The 18,204-nt window shown below is 44.1% G+C and overlaps 1 protein-coding gene across 2 annotated transcripts in view; it reads left to right on the top strand.

The window, feature by feature from the left end:
* Nucleotides 1-18,204, top strand: part of znf423 (zinc finger protein 423) — a 128,726-nt gene that overhangs the window by 63,664 nt on the left and 46,858 nt on the right. Inside the window, exons 14-19 of one of the 2 annotated variants that reach the window (XM_069527954.1) lie at nucleotides 72-620; nucleotides 706-890; nucleotides 1,336-1,760; nucleotides 2,155-2,368; nucleotides 3,922-4,006; nucleotides 8,738-8,758. In XM_069527954.1, the coding sequence (XP_069384055.1) occupies nucleotides 72-620; nucleotides 706-890; nucleotides 1,336-1,760; nucleotides 2,155-2,368; nucleotides 3,922-4,006; nucleotides 8,738-8,758 (1,479 nt within the window). The remainder of the gene's footprint in view (nucleotides 1-71; nucleotides 621-705; nucleotides 891-1,335; nucleotides 1,761-2,154; nucleotides 2,369-3,921; nucleotides 4,007-8,737; nucleotides 8,759-18,204) is intronic. The other variant, XM_069527955.1, reaches the window with a different exon arrangement.

Genomic DNA, 18,204 nt, shown 5'->3' with positions numbered 1-18,204 from the left:
AAATATATTAAAAACAAGCAGAGGAGTGAAGTGTTTATTTGAATCTTAATCCTACGTTTTTCGTCTCACAGGACTCAAACCTCGAAAGTGCATCTTCTGTGGGGAGACATTTGGAACTGAGGTAGAGCTCCAGTGTCACATCACCACTCACAGCAAGAAGTTCACGTGTCGCTTCTGCGGCAAGGCTTTCCACGCTATCTCCCTGTTAGAAAGACACCTGAGGGAGAAGCACTGCATCTTCGAGGGTGGCAACATCACTGGCAACGGAGGTGGCACAGGGAGCAGCAGCAGCCAGAATGGGACACCCAACGGGCTGGCACAGTCTTCCAAGCGAGGAGGAGGAGTCAGTGGAGGCAATGGAGGTGCAGGAGGTGTTGAGAGAGGAACGGTGGTGGCTGCTGAACAAGCCGACCTGCAGAACATGGTGCTAAAGAGTGGAGGAGCTAGCCAGGGAGGAGATACAGCGAACAGCCATGAGGCAAGTGGGGGCGAGGAGGAGCTGGACAATTCAGAGCCCATGTACGCCTGTGACATCTGCGGAGCGGCTTACACGATGGAGTCCCTTCTGCAGAACCACCGGCTGCGTGACCACAACATCCGACCAGGAGAAGACGACGCCTGTAACGACTTTTATCCAATTTGCAGTTTATTGCACGATTGTAATATTTCTTCGACAGTAAATAAAACTTTATTACTTTATACCAGGTTCTCGAAAGAAGAAGGCAGACTTCATCAAAGGGAACCACAAGTGCAACGTGTGTTCCAGAACGTTCTTCTCTGAGAGTGGCCTTCGTGAGCACGCTCAGACGCACCGTGGTCCCGCAAAACACTACATGTGCCCGATTTGTGGCGAGCGCTTCCCCTCCCTGCTGACCCTCACTGAACACAAGGTACTTCAGAGTTTTAATGCAGAGAGTGGATAATGTGCCACACGTGGTATAAAAACACGCTTTTGTTTTCTCTCTTGTGTTGTTCTGCTGCTTTCTGTCTTTTGATCCTGAAACTTCTTTGGCTCCTTTGAAATTCGGATCTGAAAAATGTTAAATTGTCCTCAGAGACGCAATTTATGTTGCACAGCACTTCAGAAAATGTTTGAATATTTCAATAAAAAGTATTGTGTAATGCAGCTCAAGGTTTTCTGACAGACAAATATTTTATAGCATCATGATTGAATTGATAAATCAATAATTGATGATATTATGGATTATTAAAATAAGGGTTTCCCATACCACCATATTGATTATTTTATTCTTCTTTCTATGCTTGGATAAGAAACCTTTGTATTTTTACCTGCCTTTTCATATTGAAGTTTCCTGTGTGTATCCCTCTCTCCAGGTGACCCATAGTAAGAGCCTGGACACAGGAACCTGTCGAATCTGTAAAATGCCCCTGCAGAGTGAGGAGGAGTTTATAGAGCATTGCCAGATGCATCCTGACCTTCGGAACTCCCTCACCGGCTTCCGCTGTGTCGTCTGCATGCAAACCGTCACCTCCACCCTGGAGCTGAAGATCCACGGCACCTTCCACATGCAGAAGCTTTCCAGTGGCTCTACGCTTGGAGGAGTTGGTGGAAACGGAGGAGTAGGAGGAGGAGGAGGAGGAGGGAATGGCTCATCCTCTTCATCCCCTAACGGGCTACTGCAGCAGCATAAGCTGTATAAATGCGCCTTTTGCCTAAAAGAGTTCAAGAACAAAGGGGAGCTGGTGAAGCTGGATGTCAACGGGCTGCCTTATGGCCTCTGTGCAGGCTGCATGAGCAGGTACGAAGCCCTGTGGATGATGGGAGGTGTTCATTCGGACACACTGAAGTCAGCACTTGTAGCGTATTGCACTAATAAAACATTTTAAACATAATTTCCCTGATAACTCAGGTAACAGGCATCACCACAGGGCTGAACGGTCCTGGGTGTCTTTTCTTTTGAGCTGTTTGGAAGCTTTAATGGGGATTTGAAGCATTTTTATTTAAATTTCAGCAACAGAGCCTTGAGTGTTAAATTACCGTCTAGACACACACTAAAAAAGTAAGTGTACACATTAGACGCTGAACGTGGAAAACTAAAGGGAAATTATTTGGAGGTGGTGCCTTTTTGTTAGAAATCAATAGTGATCATCAGCATCAAAAGCTAAAACTGAACAAATGCTCAATCACATCAGGGGCACGAACGGCCAGAGTCCGAGCCAGGGAGGAGCTGCCACGCCGGGGGACATGCAGGGGGAGAAGGCCATGGTCGGGCTGAGGTGTCCAGAGTGTGGGGTGAAGTTTGAAACCTTGGAAGACCTGGAGAGTCACGTCCAGACAGATCACCCCGAGGTCAGCCCTGAAACCAGCACAACAGGAAAGAAGGCCGAGGCTTCACCCGTACCTAAGGTGAGAGAGATACGAGATAAAGCAGAGGGATGGAGATTCTGCTGAAAACCTCTTAAACTAAGTCTTTGCTGTCCAATCAGATGAGAGAGACAGACAGACAAACACAGAGACATGTTGGCTACCAGATGGAGACATTTTCAGGAGTGCAAGAGCCTCAAAAATCCTGCTGACTGTTCGTTTTGCTGGATGCATGTGTGTGTGTGTGTGTGTCTCATGTTGTGAGGACCTGAATCTGTTTAAAATGTCATATTAAGGGGACAATAAGCTCCATCCATCATATATAGCACATATCCTTTAAAGGGTTGTGACATTAGTAAAGACAGGTGTCCATGCAGTGAAGAAGCTCCCTCACTGTAAATCATTACAGTTTAAGATGAAGTCATGTTTTAAGGTTTAGACAAGTCGAAGTTGCAGTGAAGGTAAAAAATAAGACCTCAGGAAATGACTATCAGACAATGTAATCTCCTCTGAAGTCATGGAGACAAGACTGTGTGTGTGTGTGTCTGTGTGTGTGTGTGCGTGTGTGAAGACTTGATGCGTGTTGCTGCTTTTGTGTCTGCAGCTTGCTTACGTGTGCTTGTGTGTATGACGGTGTGTGTCAGCTGAGCCCCACTGGGTCCTGCGGCTGGGGCGTGCTGAGGCATTGTGGGAGCTGTTCGCTCTACTTGATATTGACAGTCAGACTCCCCGGGACCTGCCGCGTGTCTGTGTGTGTGTGTGTGTGTGTGAGAGAGAGAGAGTGTGTACTTGCATGCAAGCATGTGTGTGTGTGTGTGTTAGAGATGTTCCCAGGGACCCTCTGTCTTACCTGCACCTTTGTTTCTGCTTAGTCTAACAGCACAAAGAAGACAAAGTAGGATTTGTGTGTCTGTGTGTGTGTGTATGTGTGTGCGTGTGTCTGTGTGTGTGTGTTTATGTGTGTGCACTCAGTCTAGCAGGCTGTAGCAGCACAGAGATGGTAGAAGTGGGGCCTTTGTGTATTTTGTATGTGTTTGTGCATGAGTGATCGCTGTGTGCTATGAATGAATAAGCAGAGCCTCTGCTTCTCTCTCTCTCTCTTTCTCTCTCTCTCTCTCTCTCTCTGTTTCTGTGTCTCTCCCCCTTGTTTCTCTGACTCTTCCTTTATCTCTTTCTTTCTCTCTTGTCTTCTTTTCTTCATTCCTTGTTTCTGTTTCTGTTTCTTGGCTTCTTACCTTTTTACGCTCACACTAATTTCTGTCTCTCTCTCTGTCAGCAGAGGTCCTACCTGTGACTGCATACGTGTGCGTGTGTGTGTGTGTGTGTGTGTGTGTGTGTGTGTGTGTGTGTGTGTGTGTGTGTGTGTGTGTGTTTCTCAATGTGGATTGCTATAAATGTAATTTAGAAGATAGTAGTCTTTTAATAGTTTTAAGTTTGTCTGTCCAATAAAAATAACCCATTGAGAGCTTACCACTACTTTATTTTAAATATATTTATACAAAATGCTTGATGTGAAATAATGACAAAATCATTTTTATTGATGATTTGTGTTGTTCATTTGCTCAAAAGTCCGTTTGTGTGTCTTTGTTTTACAGAAAAAGACGTACCAGTGTATTAAATGCCAAATGACGTTTGAGACGGAGCGGGAGATCCAGATTCACGTCGCCAATCACATGATCGGTGAGTGAGGCCCACATCTTTCTCTTTGTGTGTGTGTGTGTGTGTGTGTGTGTGTTATCCTAATGACTCCGAGTGTCACATCTATTCCTATTGTCTCTTGGTATAAAAGTGCATCTGTGCTGCCGTTGTTCCAACACATTGGATTTAGCACACACAGATACAGAGGTGTGCTCTGTTTGACCTGCGGCTGCCTGGAAACAGCTGGTGGGTAATTTACCACTTCACTAAAAGTCTGATGGATGGACATCGTAAAGAAAACTGGTAGAACTTGACACATTACATTTGACGCTGAGCGTAAACCAACCAACACAACTACCAACAATTACAATTGTTTGATTAAAATGATGTTGGTAGTTTGGAGTCCATGTTCTGTCATGAGCGTGATTTGATGTCTCAGCATCTCTGACGCTTCGCTTACCTCCCCCCCTCACCCGTAGGCCTTCGCCAGACCTGACAGGCAATCCCAGAGTCACTGATGTACTTTGAGGTGTGTGTGTGTGTGTGTGTGTGTGTGTGTGTGTGCATGTGCGCATGTGCGCGTGCGTGCTGCTCTGAGTCATCTAGTGATGTCTGGAGACATTAGAAGAGGGAATTGAAACTAAAGTACAGCTGGTGTAACTTTTCCTTCTATCCCCGGTGCTCCACACACACACACACACACACACACACACACACACACGTACGTACACTCTGGGAGACACAAACACAGATACAAACTTTCACACACCATCAATGAAAAACTCTTTTAGTTTCTTTCTTCTTTCAAACATCCCCCTTTCATTCCTTCACCTTCTGACCTCCACCCGTCTGCGTGTTCCTCCGACCCTCACCTGAGCATCCTGCCAGTCATCCTGTCCTTTCTCTGCCTCGTCCGAAAGATAACTCATCATTCTCTCTGCTCCTCTCTCACTCTTTCTTTATCCTATATATCCCTGGATCCCCCATCACACACACACACACACACACACACACACACACACACACACAGGTAGCGGTTTTGGGTTAATTAACGTGCTAATTGTGTGAAAACCTAGCTCAGATTAATTATGAAATTGAGGCAGATTATTTTTAAGAGCTAGCCCAGTTCCTATTATTATTATTACATTTCCAATAACCCTTCCCCACCCCCACCCTTAAATGAAGAGGGAAGAAAATACTAGCAAACCCAAAAAGATGATATGAATTTATCATTTCATTTTCTTCCTCTGTACAGAAGATGTTTCTTTTTCTTGATCCCTGTTTTCCCCTCGCCTCAACATGTGACTTGCGATTATGAATAAAATGTTTGATTCGACCCAGAGCAAACCGATCCTGAGCTTCACCGAGGTCTCGTGTATTTAGCTCTGTTAAGTCTCTCTCAGTATTTCCCAGTGAAATGCAGAACGTAAACTGAAGTTTGTCTCAGCCGGTTGATAAGATGTTATTATAGTATGAATATAAAATATCTGGTTGTAAGAGAGGGACCTAACAATCCAGTTTATCGTTTTTCGCTTCAACTCTGCTGTGGTCTCATGTCCAAATATTTCTACAAATGAAATCTTCTATTTTTCTTTTTTATTCTTATTTTAAACTTTAATTTGAAAACTTAATTGCTCTGTTTCAAGGTTTTATGATGGCACATGTAGGGTGACACATGCACAGTGGGTTCCTGTGTACACACACACGACTTCTGCTTCGAGCCTCACGTTCATTCTCTGATAACAAAATTTGCATCAAGCTGATCTTCACATACTCGCACTTGCGGAAAGTATAACGTAGCACTTCACCTCTCAGACAGCGGATGTTTGTACGTGATGGCGTTGATGTTACCGTGTCCGTTCTTTCCCCTCACCATCACATTATTCACTCTCCGGGAGAAGAGAGGAGGGAGTTGTACTTGTTGCCTAATGGACTCCAGTAATGTGATTGTCACATTGCTCCGTGGGTAATACACGGTGCACCCCACAGTCCTGTTAATTACGCTGTCAGAGGGAGAAAGAGAAGGAGAGACGACATTCAGGGAGATAGAGGAAGACAGGGTCAAAGTGAGACGTCCAGAGAGGAATCTCCATAGAGCCGAGGAAAAATCATTGCAAGTGAGCTTCACCTGTATGTGTGCTCAGGGGGGACATTTGTCACCAGAACACGTTCGCCCCTTATTGCTTATCACCGCTTTCATAAACCATATTTTTATCTAACGTGTTCCTTCTTTATAGCAGGTGTTCAAGTTCCTTTTTCTTTTTTCTTTTTGAATGAAAAACTCTCCCCCCCTCCCGCTCGGTAAAAACAAAGAAGATGATGACTGGCGTGATTTTAAGGCTTAAAGACGAGACCCTAAAATGGTCCACAGCCCGAGGTTCTGCTTTACTGTGGTGGTACAGTCACACCCGGTGAGTGCTCCTGCTAGTTCTGGCTCTGACACAGCACACAAGTTAATTAAAACACCATGTGGTCAATGGGGAGAGAGAAAGGGACGTGAGAGAGGAACGACACGATGGGAGGGAAAGAGAAATCATGCAAGAAGGTTGAAGGGACAAAAGGGAAATAACAGTGCAGAATAATGTATGTTGCCTCGGCTCTATAGGGTGTTTGTAGGAAAAAGGATGATAGATTAACTTGTTCCCAAAATTTTGTTCCTAATCCCCACAGTAAAACAAACTCATATGGCGGAACCACTTTTAAAAATCCATAATCTAAATTATATTCATTTGGGAATCGAACCAGGGACCTGCCGCTCAAAGCGCACGTAAGCTTCCACAATCTATACATTGGTTCTGAATACAGAGTAATATCAGTGAACTGGTTGTTCTCACACTTCACATTGTTAATAGACACATACGTTCACTCAAAGTCACCTTCCCCCACGGAGGAGAGGAAACACTGAGGGATGGAGTCACCTGTTTTAGCCTCAGGTACATGTTTGTCATTTGAGATTTTTTTTTTGTCTTTGACACAAAAGCCTTCAGGCTGGTTCAGAGTACATGTACGTCACGTATGTTCGTTCTGGATACAAACAGCAAGAAAACATGCATGAATTGTATGAACCATTGTTAACATAGCATAGATAAATACATTTCCTTTCTCTAAGATCAGTTATTCACTCACTTGTTGAGCAGAAAGCTCCAAGCACAATATTTCCCATCAGCCTTTGTGTTTGTCTATAAGTTAATTTGTTTCCGTCAGACAACAACTGTTTGTCCGTGCAGGTGTTTGTCACTGATCCAGTGTGTGCGTGTGCTCTTGTGTGAGCGGCTCGGGGACACATTTCCCACATGTGTGTACACACGCAGCCACGAAACTGTGTGAGGGGACGATGAGAAGAAACAAGGATGTAGAATATATTGTTTAGTGTTTTTGACTGGGCAGGGTGAGAATCAGGAGAACGTGGCGGAGCTGATGGTGCTGGAGGAATCTGTAATATTGACTCATGCCTGTGTGTGTGTGTGTGTGTGTGTGTGTAGCCCCAGTAAAGTTTACATCACCTGTACCGTTCAAATATATATATATCTTCTCTGCTGTCAGATTATTTCCTCAAATGCTCTTTTTCATCATCAACGAGCCTCAGTAACAAGATCATAAGGGAATGCAATCATTCCTGTGTGTCTGTGACGCGTGGTTTAGTTGTTTGTCATGACGCCATTTGTTTTGTCTCTGTTTCCCCCCATTCTGTGTGTGTGTATGTGTGTGTGTGTGTGTCTCTCCTCGGAGTGCACCGCAGCGAGTTTTGGCAGCCTGTATTGTTTTCTGCTGTGCAGCTGCACATCATGAAGAAGTTCCCCTCCCTGTGTGATGGTGTGAGGTGAAGACACAATTCTGCGTGTAGCTAAATGTGTGTTAACGTTCGTTAGACATCATGGCGACGTGAAAGAAATTATATTAATAGATATTAGGATAGAATATTAGAAAGGCAGGTCAAAACGACCTTCGGTTTGTGATTTCAAAAATTGTTTCTATGACACAAAACCTTGCTGACGTTAAAATAACACACACAGACAGGCACGCACCTACACACACACACACACACACACACACACACACAAATACATGCACACACTCTAAATAAGGTCCTTGACAGCATGTTCTAAGTGTTGCATGCAGCCACTAATGCTTTACTAATCACCTCAGTCTAGATTTCACAGCGTGAGACCTCACTTCTCAAAAGCATTGACACACACACACACACACACACACACACACGAGAGCCTGCATCAAACAGGTTGTGTGCGCACAAAGAGCCACTCAACATGTTACTGTAGCTTCCCTTTACATCGGTCCTAAGCAGGGATCAGTCTCTAACCCTGACATCTGCGAATAAACACCGTTCTCCATCATCTCTCTCTCTTTCTTTCTACCTCTTTAATTGCTTCCCTTTCTTTTTTCCCCCTCTCCTCTCCATTTGTTTTCACCGTTGCAGCGTTAAGACGTCAGCTTTAAGCTTCAGTCATATGTTCGTTGTACTTTTCTTGTAGCTAATAGGAAGTGTAAGAATTCATTTCTAGTTTTTAAAGGTCCCCCCCCCCCCCCCCATCAGCGGTGTCTTGTTATTCATGCAAGAGGTTTTTCTTTTCCTCACTTTCACTTGGCGGGTTGGTAATACATTTTTTTATTTTACTTTCAGCAAACTAATTTGTCTGCACTACTGCTTTCTCCCTCCTCCCCTCACCTTCCACGTTCACACTACGTATTACTAACCCTGCCCATTCTCTCCTCCGCTCTCCCCCCATTCCCACCTGCCTATTGGACGGCCCGTAGAAGAGCCCACCTGTCGGCAAGGTTTGTCCCCTTTCTGTCTCCTTAGCTCGCATTGTGAGCAAGACGGCACTGTGCTGTCTCACTGCCTGCCCATCAGCATTTCATTTATAAACATCCTCTATGCTTTATGTATAGATTAGTATTTAGCACGTATTAGTTTTGACTTTCTATTCTTCGCCACGAGATTTTTGACGAATCACTAATTGATGGCAACCAAAGCCACATTGCATGGTGTGGAAATAAAAAAGTAGTTCTCGGCAGTGGCTTGACGTTGCTTTTTCTCACTCGTAGAAATCAGTGTGTGTTTTAAAAAACAGAAAATATTAAAGGTTTGTTTTGACACTTTTTTTGCCCAATCTTTGCCCAATTACCCCTGACTTCACCTCGAAACCTCATTCACCCCAAACCCTGCTGCTAGCTGCATGTTTCATTTCCCTCCCCACCCCATACACAACACACACATGCACGCACACAAACACACACACACACACACACACACACACACACACACACATGCCTTGCAGGTATCGAGTGGCCACTCACCTGGATCTAAGTGCTCCCTGTGGAATGCGGTGGCTAATGATGTGTCCTCAGCATGAGCTTTAATTACCTATTTACATCAATGCACTCTAATAACATGAACCAGCCCTGCTCATCACATTCTTTAAGTTTTGATGATCAATAGTTGAGTTCTTCACAACACAACCAGCCGGAGTGGCCGTCGCTTCACTTTGAATATCCTGTGATGACTAAGCTGAGTCTGAGCTCTTCGTCTCCTGAATGAGGAGAAAATAAAACTCACTAGAATCACTTTCATCTTTTAATCTTTTTTACGGCGATTGACGTGGGAATAAAGCAAAAACAATTTCTGAAACGCTCTGTGTGGAATAAGGCATTAAATAAACTCCAGCTAGCTTTTTATTTTGTACCTAGAGGTTGCAGTCGTGTGCTGAATACAGGTCGACTCAGAGGAGTCGACCTGTATTCAGCTTGTCTATTAGCCTGCAGTCAAATCTGTGATGCGCTTGACTAGTAATGTCGGTCTGCTGTCTAAGCAGCCGTCCCACGGGCTGCGGCTGACCCGGTGTGTGTCTGTGCACACGTCTTCCTCTGCTTCCTGGTGTCCGCTTTCTTCCCCCACTTTCCTTTTACACGTGCACACACACACACACACACAAACACACACTTATCTGTATGTATGTAGTGAGCAGGTCTAATGTGGTTACTTTGTGTCACTGAAGACTTAATGAGGCGAATAAGAAGCTTTTGGAGTCACTGGAGGTGGATAATGTATTTGCAGGGTCACTCATGTATGTGTGTGTCTGTTTGTGTCACAGTCTTTGCCACCGGCTCGCAGCGTTGCTCTTCCCTGCTGCACCTGAACTGAAAATACTCTTCACGACTTACTGCAGTGATTAGCAGCTTGTCAAACAACCTGACAGCCTGAAACTGAGTTCTGCAGGAGCACTGTTAATCCTGTCCCGTGCACGAGCTGCCCGTCTGAGAGAGTTTTTAGCACCGCAGGCGATGACATGTTCGCTCGGAGGTGTGCGCTTAAATCTCAACTCACTGATCAGTTTGTGTTCCTTCCTGTCTGAAGCAGCAAAAGCTGTTTACGCACTCCTCCCCTCAAACACTCACACGTTCCTCCGTTCCTGTCAGCTTCAGATTTTGTTGCAACGTATAGATCTGTCACCGCTGCCGAACAGTTTGTGCGCAGTACCGAGCAGGATGTTTGCCCTGCGCTGTGATGGTATGAAAACAGATGAAGGCCCTCCCCCAGTTTTCCATCCCTCCCCCTCATCCATCCTTCCCTACATCCCTTTCTCCCTCCCTCCCTCACCACCTGGAGCCAGCGAGCCGTGACACCAGAGGGAGGGAGGGAGGGAGTGATGATGAAGGGACAAGGGACCGAGAGAGAGAGAGGGAGAGAGAGGGAGAGGACCTCAGGGGGCTAGATGAAGAAGAGGAGAAGGAAGGGGAGGATGAAAGATGAAGATGGGACATATGTAGACATAGAGATAATAAATTTACTGCTAAAGACGTAACATTTATTATATTCAGCACATAGATGCTGTTCTTTCAAGTATTGTGCAGGAGCTTGTAAATCTCGAAATGTTAATGAGCGATTATGAAACATTGCTCTACATTTGCAGCAGGCGACTAAACATGCTCAGAATCCAGTTATCTATAGATTTATCAGTACAACATCCATTTACTTGTTCACATTTTCAGTCCCTCTCTGTCACATTGTTGTACATATTTCTTTAACCTCCTTTAGCAAATGTATCTCCTTTCGTCTGCTTTATTGACTGTGCATGAATATATATATATATATATATATATATATGTATATAAAAAATATATATAGACAGGATTGTGAGTGTGTTTCTGTTTTGGCGTGTGTCTGTGTGCGTTTGAGGCTGGGAGCACGGTGCTCCCCTGGAGAGCTCATTTTGTCATCTTCTCGCTTGATTTACCATCTTCTTCTTCTGCTGTTTATTACCAGTCATTACAAGCTGTTTGGAAACCTAATAGGACACACTGACAAATAGACAGGGAGAGACCCAACCCGGATAAGCATCAGAACACAGCAGAGTAACGTGTTTGTGTACGTGTGTGTTTGTGTGTGTGTGTGTGTGAGAAAGAGAGAGAGAGAGAGAGAGAGAGAGTGTGCGTCATGTCTTATGTTTGCCTGTGAGAATATTTGTACATGCAACATCAGCTATCTTAACTCATGTATAGAAGTTGTCTGCCTGTATAAAGTGATGTCTTTGTTAGCACTCTCTTTGTAGATCTGTGTGTGTGTGTGTGTGTGTGTGTGTGTGTGTGTGTGTGTGTGTGTGTGTGTTAATTGTTTGTTGTTCATTGAGTGGGTGGCCACAGAACGAGGGGCCGTATACCGCACTGTATCTGCAATCCCCCTCTGCATTCCCCTCTCCTCTCCTTCTCTGGCTCAGCCCGTCCAGGTGTGGCTGCACCAGCTGCTAAAGAGAACAGGACGATTACACACACACACACACACACTAACATACACACACACACACACACACACACACACACACACACAACATACACACATTCCTCCTCTCTCTCTATCTCTGCTGGCTAATTGTCACAAGACAAACAAGGCGCCTTGCCTTTATGCGCTTCATAAACAGGGGCCAAGCAACAATTAACTCCCTGCTTAATTCACTAACTATTCTGAATTCATTTTCTCCTGTGACAGGCACATCTGTCACAGCTGGTAGCGAGTGAGAGTGTATGGTTTTCTCGTGTGTGTTAGACGCAGAGTTTATACTATCAGCTTACAATGGTCTACAGGCTGATTATTACTGTATGTGACCATGATAAAATGCCACAGGTGAGCACAGGATCACTAGTTTATCTTTGTGTGTAGAAGAGAGAGGGTGCCAGTGTGTTTCAGGATGTGCGTGTGACAAAGAGGATGTTGGGCATATGTGTTTGATTTGTTTGATGTGTTTGCATACGTGGGAGGGAGAGTTAGCGACTCTTTCAAAGCTTCATGATGTCACACAGCAGGACGGATTAACCTGCATTTTATTTATTTATTCATTATTTGAAAGAAAATGTCAGAAGCAAGAACGAAGAAGTCTGGATGTAAGTTATTGTCCCTACTTTGGTTTCATGCATACCAAAAACAAGATGGTTTACTGTGTGGAGTTTAGTGATGCTAAGAAACTAAAGATTATAAGCAAGAAATGAGAAAATCAATCAGAACCAACTGTTTAATGACCTTGAATATTTCATGATTCATTTTCTTTTGGTAAATCTTTTGGCCGTGTGTTGATAGGAGTTTTCTCACTTAGTGCCTTGATGTCAAATCTGATTTCTGTCCTTGTTATGTGAACGTGAGATAACGTGGATAACGGGGAACATGGCGGAGGACGGAAAGGACAGAGAGAAAGAGAGAGAGAGAGAGACAAACAGGAGTGAAAGTGATTCTGTGCTTTGCCAGATTGACACTTCAAGTGAGAAATTGAGACATGGAGACGACAAGATGTTGACAGAAACGGTGGCGATTATAGGTCAACTGAGTGAGATTCATACTGATGGGAAACGGTGGGAGAGCAGACTGATGCAGAGATGGAAACTTCAGAGGGCATGGAGGGAACGGGCGAGGGAGAAGGAAAAAAGTGAATGCAGATCAATAGGGTGAAAGGAAGAGAGAGTGGGGGTGTGTGCTCGGGTGGATCGGGATGAATAAAGCGAGAGACGGAAGGAGACGGAGAGGGTGAGAGCGATTTCTGGCAGATTTTGGCTCCGGCTCAGTCCTCTTGCCGAGCAGCTGGACTTCATTAGTGGCTGGTGTTAATTACTGGGACTGTACACACACACATGCGGATAAGTGCGTGCACGCAGGCGTAGGAACACACACCAGTGGGCACACACACACACATGCGCACTCTCACGCAGCCTGTGATTCAGGGTCACCTTGCTAGCCTTGTTTGAACCAGCAGAGAGAGGTTGAGACGGTGCCAGACAGAAAAACAGAAACGGAGAGAGAACACACACACACACACACACACACACACACACGTCAGTCCACTGTGGGTGCTTTACGTGTTATTAGCGGTATTTTGAGCAGCTGCACACAGAGCAGCTGGGATATGGACAGGTGATACTGTAGTCTACTGAACATAATTACATGTGTTTGAGGCTGAATGTATAATCTACAGATTGTAATTACAGATTAAGAGGTGGGTGATGGATAAAATATGGATGATGGGACATTACGGGAGAGGAAATAGAAATGGATGCAATTCACCTTGTTCCGTAAAGCACCCGTCTCAGTCTGCTGAAGTTGTTAAAATAATATAATAATAATGATTTAAACTTTATTTATAGCACCTCAAAACATAATAAGCAAATGAAAAATCAAAGGCAACAAGCAAAGATGTAAAAGACTTCAAATACAACATTATTATTTTATTAGTAGTTAGATATTATTAGTTGCTGCATGTTTATCTTTAGCGATGTTATCTTTGCAAAATCTAAAAGTTAAAACCAGCATTTCATTAAAACTACTTTATCAACCATAGTTAAATTTAAAAAAAAAAAATAGACCAATGCTGTTTTCCAGAATCTGATCAGTGTTGAAAACTCAGTCTGAAGAAAATGAATACAAGCATCTTTATGTCTTTCTTCTCCTGTTTGGCTTTTTTGAACTTTAGCTTTTGTTGCTCTAGCACTGCTGATGCGTCGCACCAGCTGATCCACCCCTGTTCATTCAGACCAAACTAATTCCATCAGAGCGGAGCATCTGAAACGCAGCTGAGACGAGAAAGTAGCATGTAATTCCAACAAAGGCCTCAAACAACAAATCACTATCAGTAAATCAGTGGCTGCTGCATGTCGGTATCCCCCAACCCAGAGCAGAGGTGTGTGTATGCCGTGAACAGCACAATGGTCTAAATGATATCAGAACGCTAAATTGTCCACATGGTGTTAGAATAATGAGTCAATAAAAAGAAGAGACCCAACATATGAAAATATGTGGACTGTATAACAAGTAATTCATTTAGGTGGAGTAATTAAGATTATATCAGTTATGTAATAATCTAGATTAGATTAATTTATCGAATTAAGATCGTAGTCGCTTGCCTCGCAAATAAAGTGCAACAATCTGTAGATGATCTTCATAGGCTGAGCTGGACGCTGATTATTTACTGACAGATAATCTGTGACTGATAATTATTTCTATGAACAAGGCTGGATTCATCAGTGAGCAGGTTAATCCATAGTATGACCATAAAATTACCAGTGTGATTCACGAGGACGTGAAATAAGTGACATTTAAATCTAATCTTAGCTGCTTATTCATGAAATGTTCGAGAGGTGGAGGTCACACTGGGCAGCCGCCCTGATAATTGCTCTGTTTAAAGGTTGAAATCAAGAAGAAATTAATAAGTAGTTTGATTGGAATTTAAAGTGACCAGTTGGCGCCTGGTTAATTACTGGGTCCTGACGACGTTACAGTTTTTGAATCCTGTCTTTTTTCCTGTCTCTCTGCACTGCCGCTATGAATAAACGCTGCAAACGCACTCATTAAAAACACATGTCCTGGTTTCTGCCTCACTGTTGTCTGGCTTTCAATACACATATCATGTGTTTGGCATACACACTGTATACATGGGCCTGTTTCCAGAGGTGCTTTAGTGCTGAAGCATGTGATTCTTGTCAGACTAGGTTTTTTTTTTTTTCTACAAATGTGAATTAATTAATGGAGCTGCGAGGGTATGAGAGAGCAAAATAGATTTATTTTATTCTTTATTTTTTGGCCCTAAAAGGAAAAAAAAGGAAAAAAGGTGTTCTTATAAGTCCACGTTAAAATGATTTATCGCGAGCTCCGCCACTTTGATTCGACGGCAGACTGCAAAAAAAAACGCGTTTCAGTCCGACTACACAGCTCCTGGAGAGAAATGGAAAATGGTGTAAAGACAGGCAACGGCACAGCGTGAGGTGGGATGCAAAACCATGCTGGGCGAGGTTGAAGGGTTTTCTTTGGCTCTTAATTACACAGCAGAAGACAGAAGAAGGCAGGAGTGAGAGCGAGGAAGGAGTGAGAGCGAGGAAGACAGAAAGGTTGAAACAACGGTATAGTCTGCCGCGCTTATCTCTCATCTCTAAACAAATGTCGGCCAGGCTGTTCTCTTTATTGCGGTACAAAGGCCTTCTGACAAACACACACACACACACACACACACTCACATCTTTCTGGGTAAATCAATGCATTCTGGTTTCAGTAATTTCCCAAGGTGCTTTGCTCTGCCCCCCTTGGGTGAGCAAGGTGACAAAGCCGGGCACGAAGGAGAATATCTCTTACTTTCTGGCCCTTTTTTTTTTTGTTTGCTTTCTATTTTCCTTCTTCCCTTTATTGCTTTCAGTACTTGCCTTTCACTTTATGTACTTTGACACAATATGCAATATTCTGCCTTTTCTCTGGTAGGTGAATTTTCTCTGGTGCTGCCGAATGATTCTCAGAAACATCTCACGCGATGCTAACGTTTGATTTAACAGTAGTTATCTGTAAAATTGATGAACAATAACATGCAAAGCTGCAGCCGTCTCACAAATTTCGCAACATTTCTGCTGCATCATACTTTTGGCTCGCGCTGAATTAAATGAGTGTTCCTGCATACAGAGCTGTGTTGGACTCCCACCAGAGAAACAACAATGAGAACAATAACACGCTTATTTGAAACTACAAGAAAAAAAGAAATGTGGGAATTCAGAGGCTAATTTGAATCCCTGAAACATGTGGTTTTTATTTTTGCCTGAACAGCACATGATGTATTGTACATGATACAATAATTAAAGTAAATTGGGTCACTGACGGGCTGTTCCATCACAAAGTCCGACAGTCAATTCACCTGCAGCGCTCTGTTATGTTGGTATATGTTATATTTAAAGGCGTTATTATCTTATCCTGAAACACAGTGATGATTATCATACCCCGGTGGCTGGCTGCGGTATAAACCCTGCTTCCTCCATGGTAGTGGACGGGACATGAACCAAACTAAAGTCAAAATACACGTCAAATACATCAATCGCTGAGTGTTCGACCTGTGTTTGTGCAGTAATCTCACCTCCAGCTGTTTCTTCTCACTGCTTCTCCTCGGGCAGGTTATACTCCTACACACTAAAATAACACATCTGGCTTTTCGATCTTGATTTCAGATTTACGCCACTCGGAGATAGTTTCTGTCTTTTCAGGCAGATTTGATCAGACTTCATTTAAATCTGTGTTTTGGTTTAATTAGTTAATTGATTATGTGAAGACTCCGGATGACGTCATTGGCAGATAGCAGTGTTCGTATCTGGGATATTATGATATAGTGGGGGGGTGGGGAAGCTAACATAATGTCATGTAATGTCGGGCATTTTTTATTTTCAGAACTTTGTCCAATTTCATTTTACTATTCATTCTTTCCTGTCTCCTTCCTTGACTCTTCCTTTTCTCGTTCCCCTCAACTCCTCTTTTCTGTCTCTCTTCATCCTTGTAACTCCCCTGGATGAGAGACACTCATTTGTGACAGCGCCAACCTGCTAATGGTGGATGGCAAGAAACAGAATTGTCCATGCCAAACACACACACACACACACACACACAGACACACACACGCATCAAATATTTGTATGTACGAACATGGACGTCCAACTGGATAAACACACACTGAGACATTTTACAACGCACATTCTCAGGTACATGTGCACGGATACACATCAGTGCATAGACGCACAACACACTCACACTAATGTATTCACATAAAACTCTGTGTGCTCCCCACTGCATTGCTCCTGGTGCTGGGCTCCCTCTCCGCGCTGCGCCGTGCCTCCTCCTCCTCTTCGTCCTCCTCCCCCCCACCACCTCCTTCTCCTTCTCCCACTACATCTGGCACGCTCAGCTGCCGAGGAGCGCCATAATTATCCCGCCGGAGACGCACACGCTCTCACGCGCACACACACTCTCTGTGACGAAAGCTCACACACACTTGTCTTCGGCGATCCGCGCCGCTCCCTGCTGCTCCTCGTCACTACCGGGGCTTCATTAGAGTGTGTGTAGAGTGTGTGCATGTGCATGTGTGTGGATGTGTGTTGATGCATGGTAGTTTTGGATGCCATCCAGATGTTTTTTTCTTTTATAGTTGAGGAGTCGGGCGTGTCCTAGATGCAACTGCCCTGCTCGTCTATGTTCAGCGTATTGAGTTTGAATTCTTTCTCTCTGACATTTAATCTAGTTTCTCTTTCTCTCATCTGTGTCCAGTCTAATTTAGCCGTCATGCAGGAGACAGTTTGTGTCTGTCCTAGATGGATTTAGGATGTTGTTGACGTGAAAAAAACGGAACACAGACATTTGTCCCTGCGCTGGATTACTCGTCTTCTTGGACGTACGAGAAATCCGACTTCTTATCTTTCAGTCGAGCTACAGTGAATCCGTGAAATCCTTGTTTGTCGGTATGTGTCACTATAGAAATTTAGACGTCACATGCTCACACTCTGTCTGTGCAGTGGGATTGTGAGGATGTTTTTTAGTCCGTCTGGTGTCACGTTGTAATTACAGCCCTGTACAGGTGAAGGAGATGCTGAGGTCGGAGTGCTGCTGCCAGGGGGGGGGGGTGACTCTGACAGAAAAAAAAGAGGAAAATAGAGAGAGAGAGAGACTGAATGAGTGAGTATACTGTGATTGGCAGTAATTCTGTGTACTGTGTGTCTGTGTGTGTGTGTGCGTTTATGGCATGATTGGCATTCAGTGTTTGTGCGTGCGCGTGTGTTTTTGTGAGTCTACTCTCACGTTGCCCGCTGTGGCTGCTCAGAGTGGTAGTGTAGGTTTGATTCCTGGCGCCACTTTGTGTCAGACTTGCCGCAGAGCAAAAAGCAGTTGAGCTTTGTGAAAAAGGTCTGGAAACGCCTCCCACCATTCTATTTTCAATCCGTGCTTTTAG

Source organism: Paralichthys olivaceus, chromosome 7 (genome assembly GCF_024713975.1).
Source record: "Paralichthys olivaceus isolate ysfri-2021 chromosome 7, ASM2471397v2, whole genome shotgun sequence".
Lineage (NCBI taxonomy): Eukaryota > Metazoa > Chordata > Actinopteri > Pleuronectiformes > Paralichthyidae > Paralichthys > Paralichthys olivaceus.
This window is presented reverse-complemented; position numbering and strand designations above follow the sequence as displayed.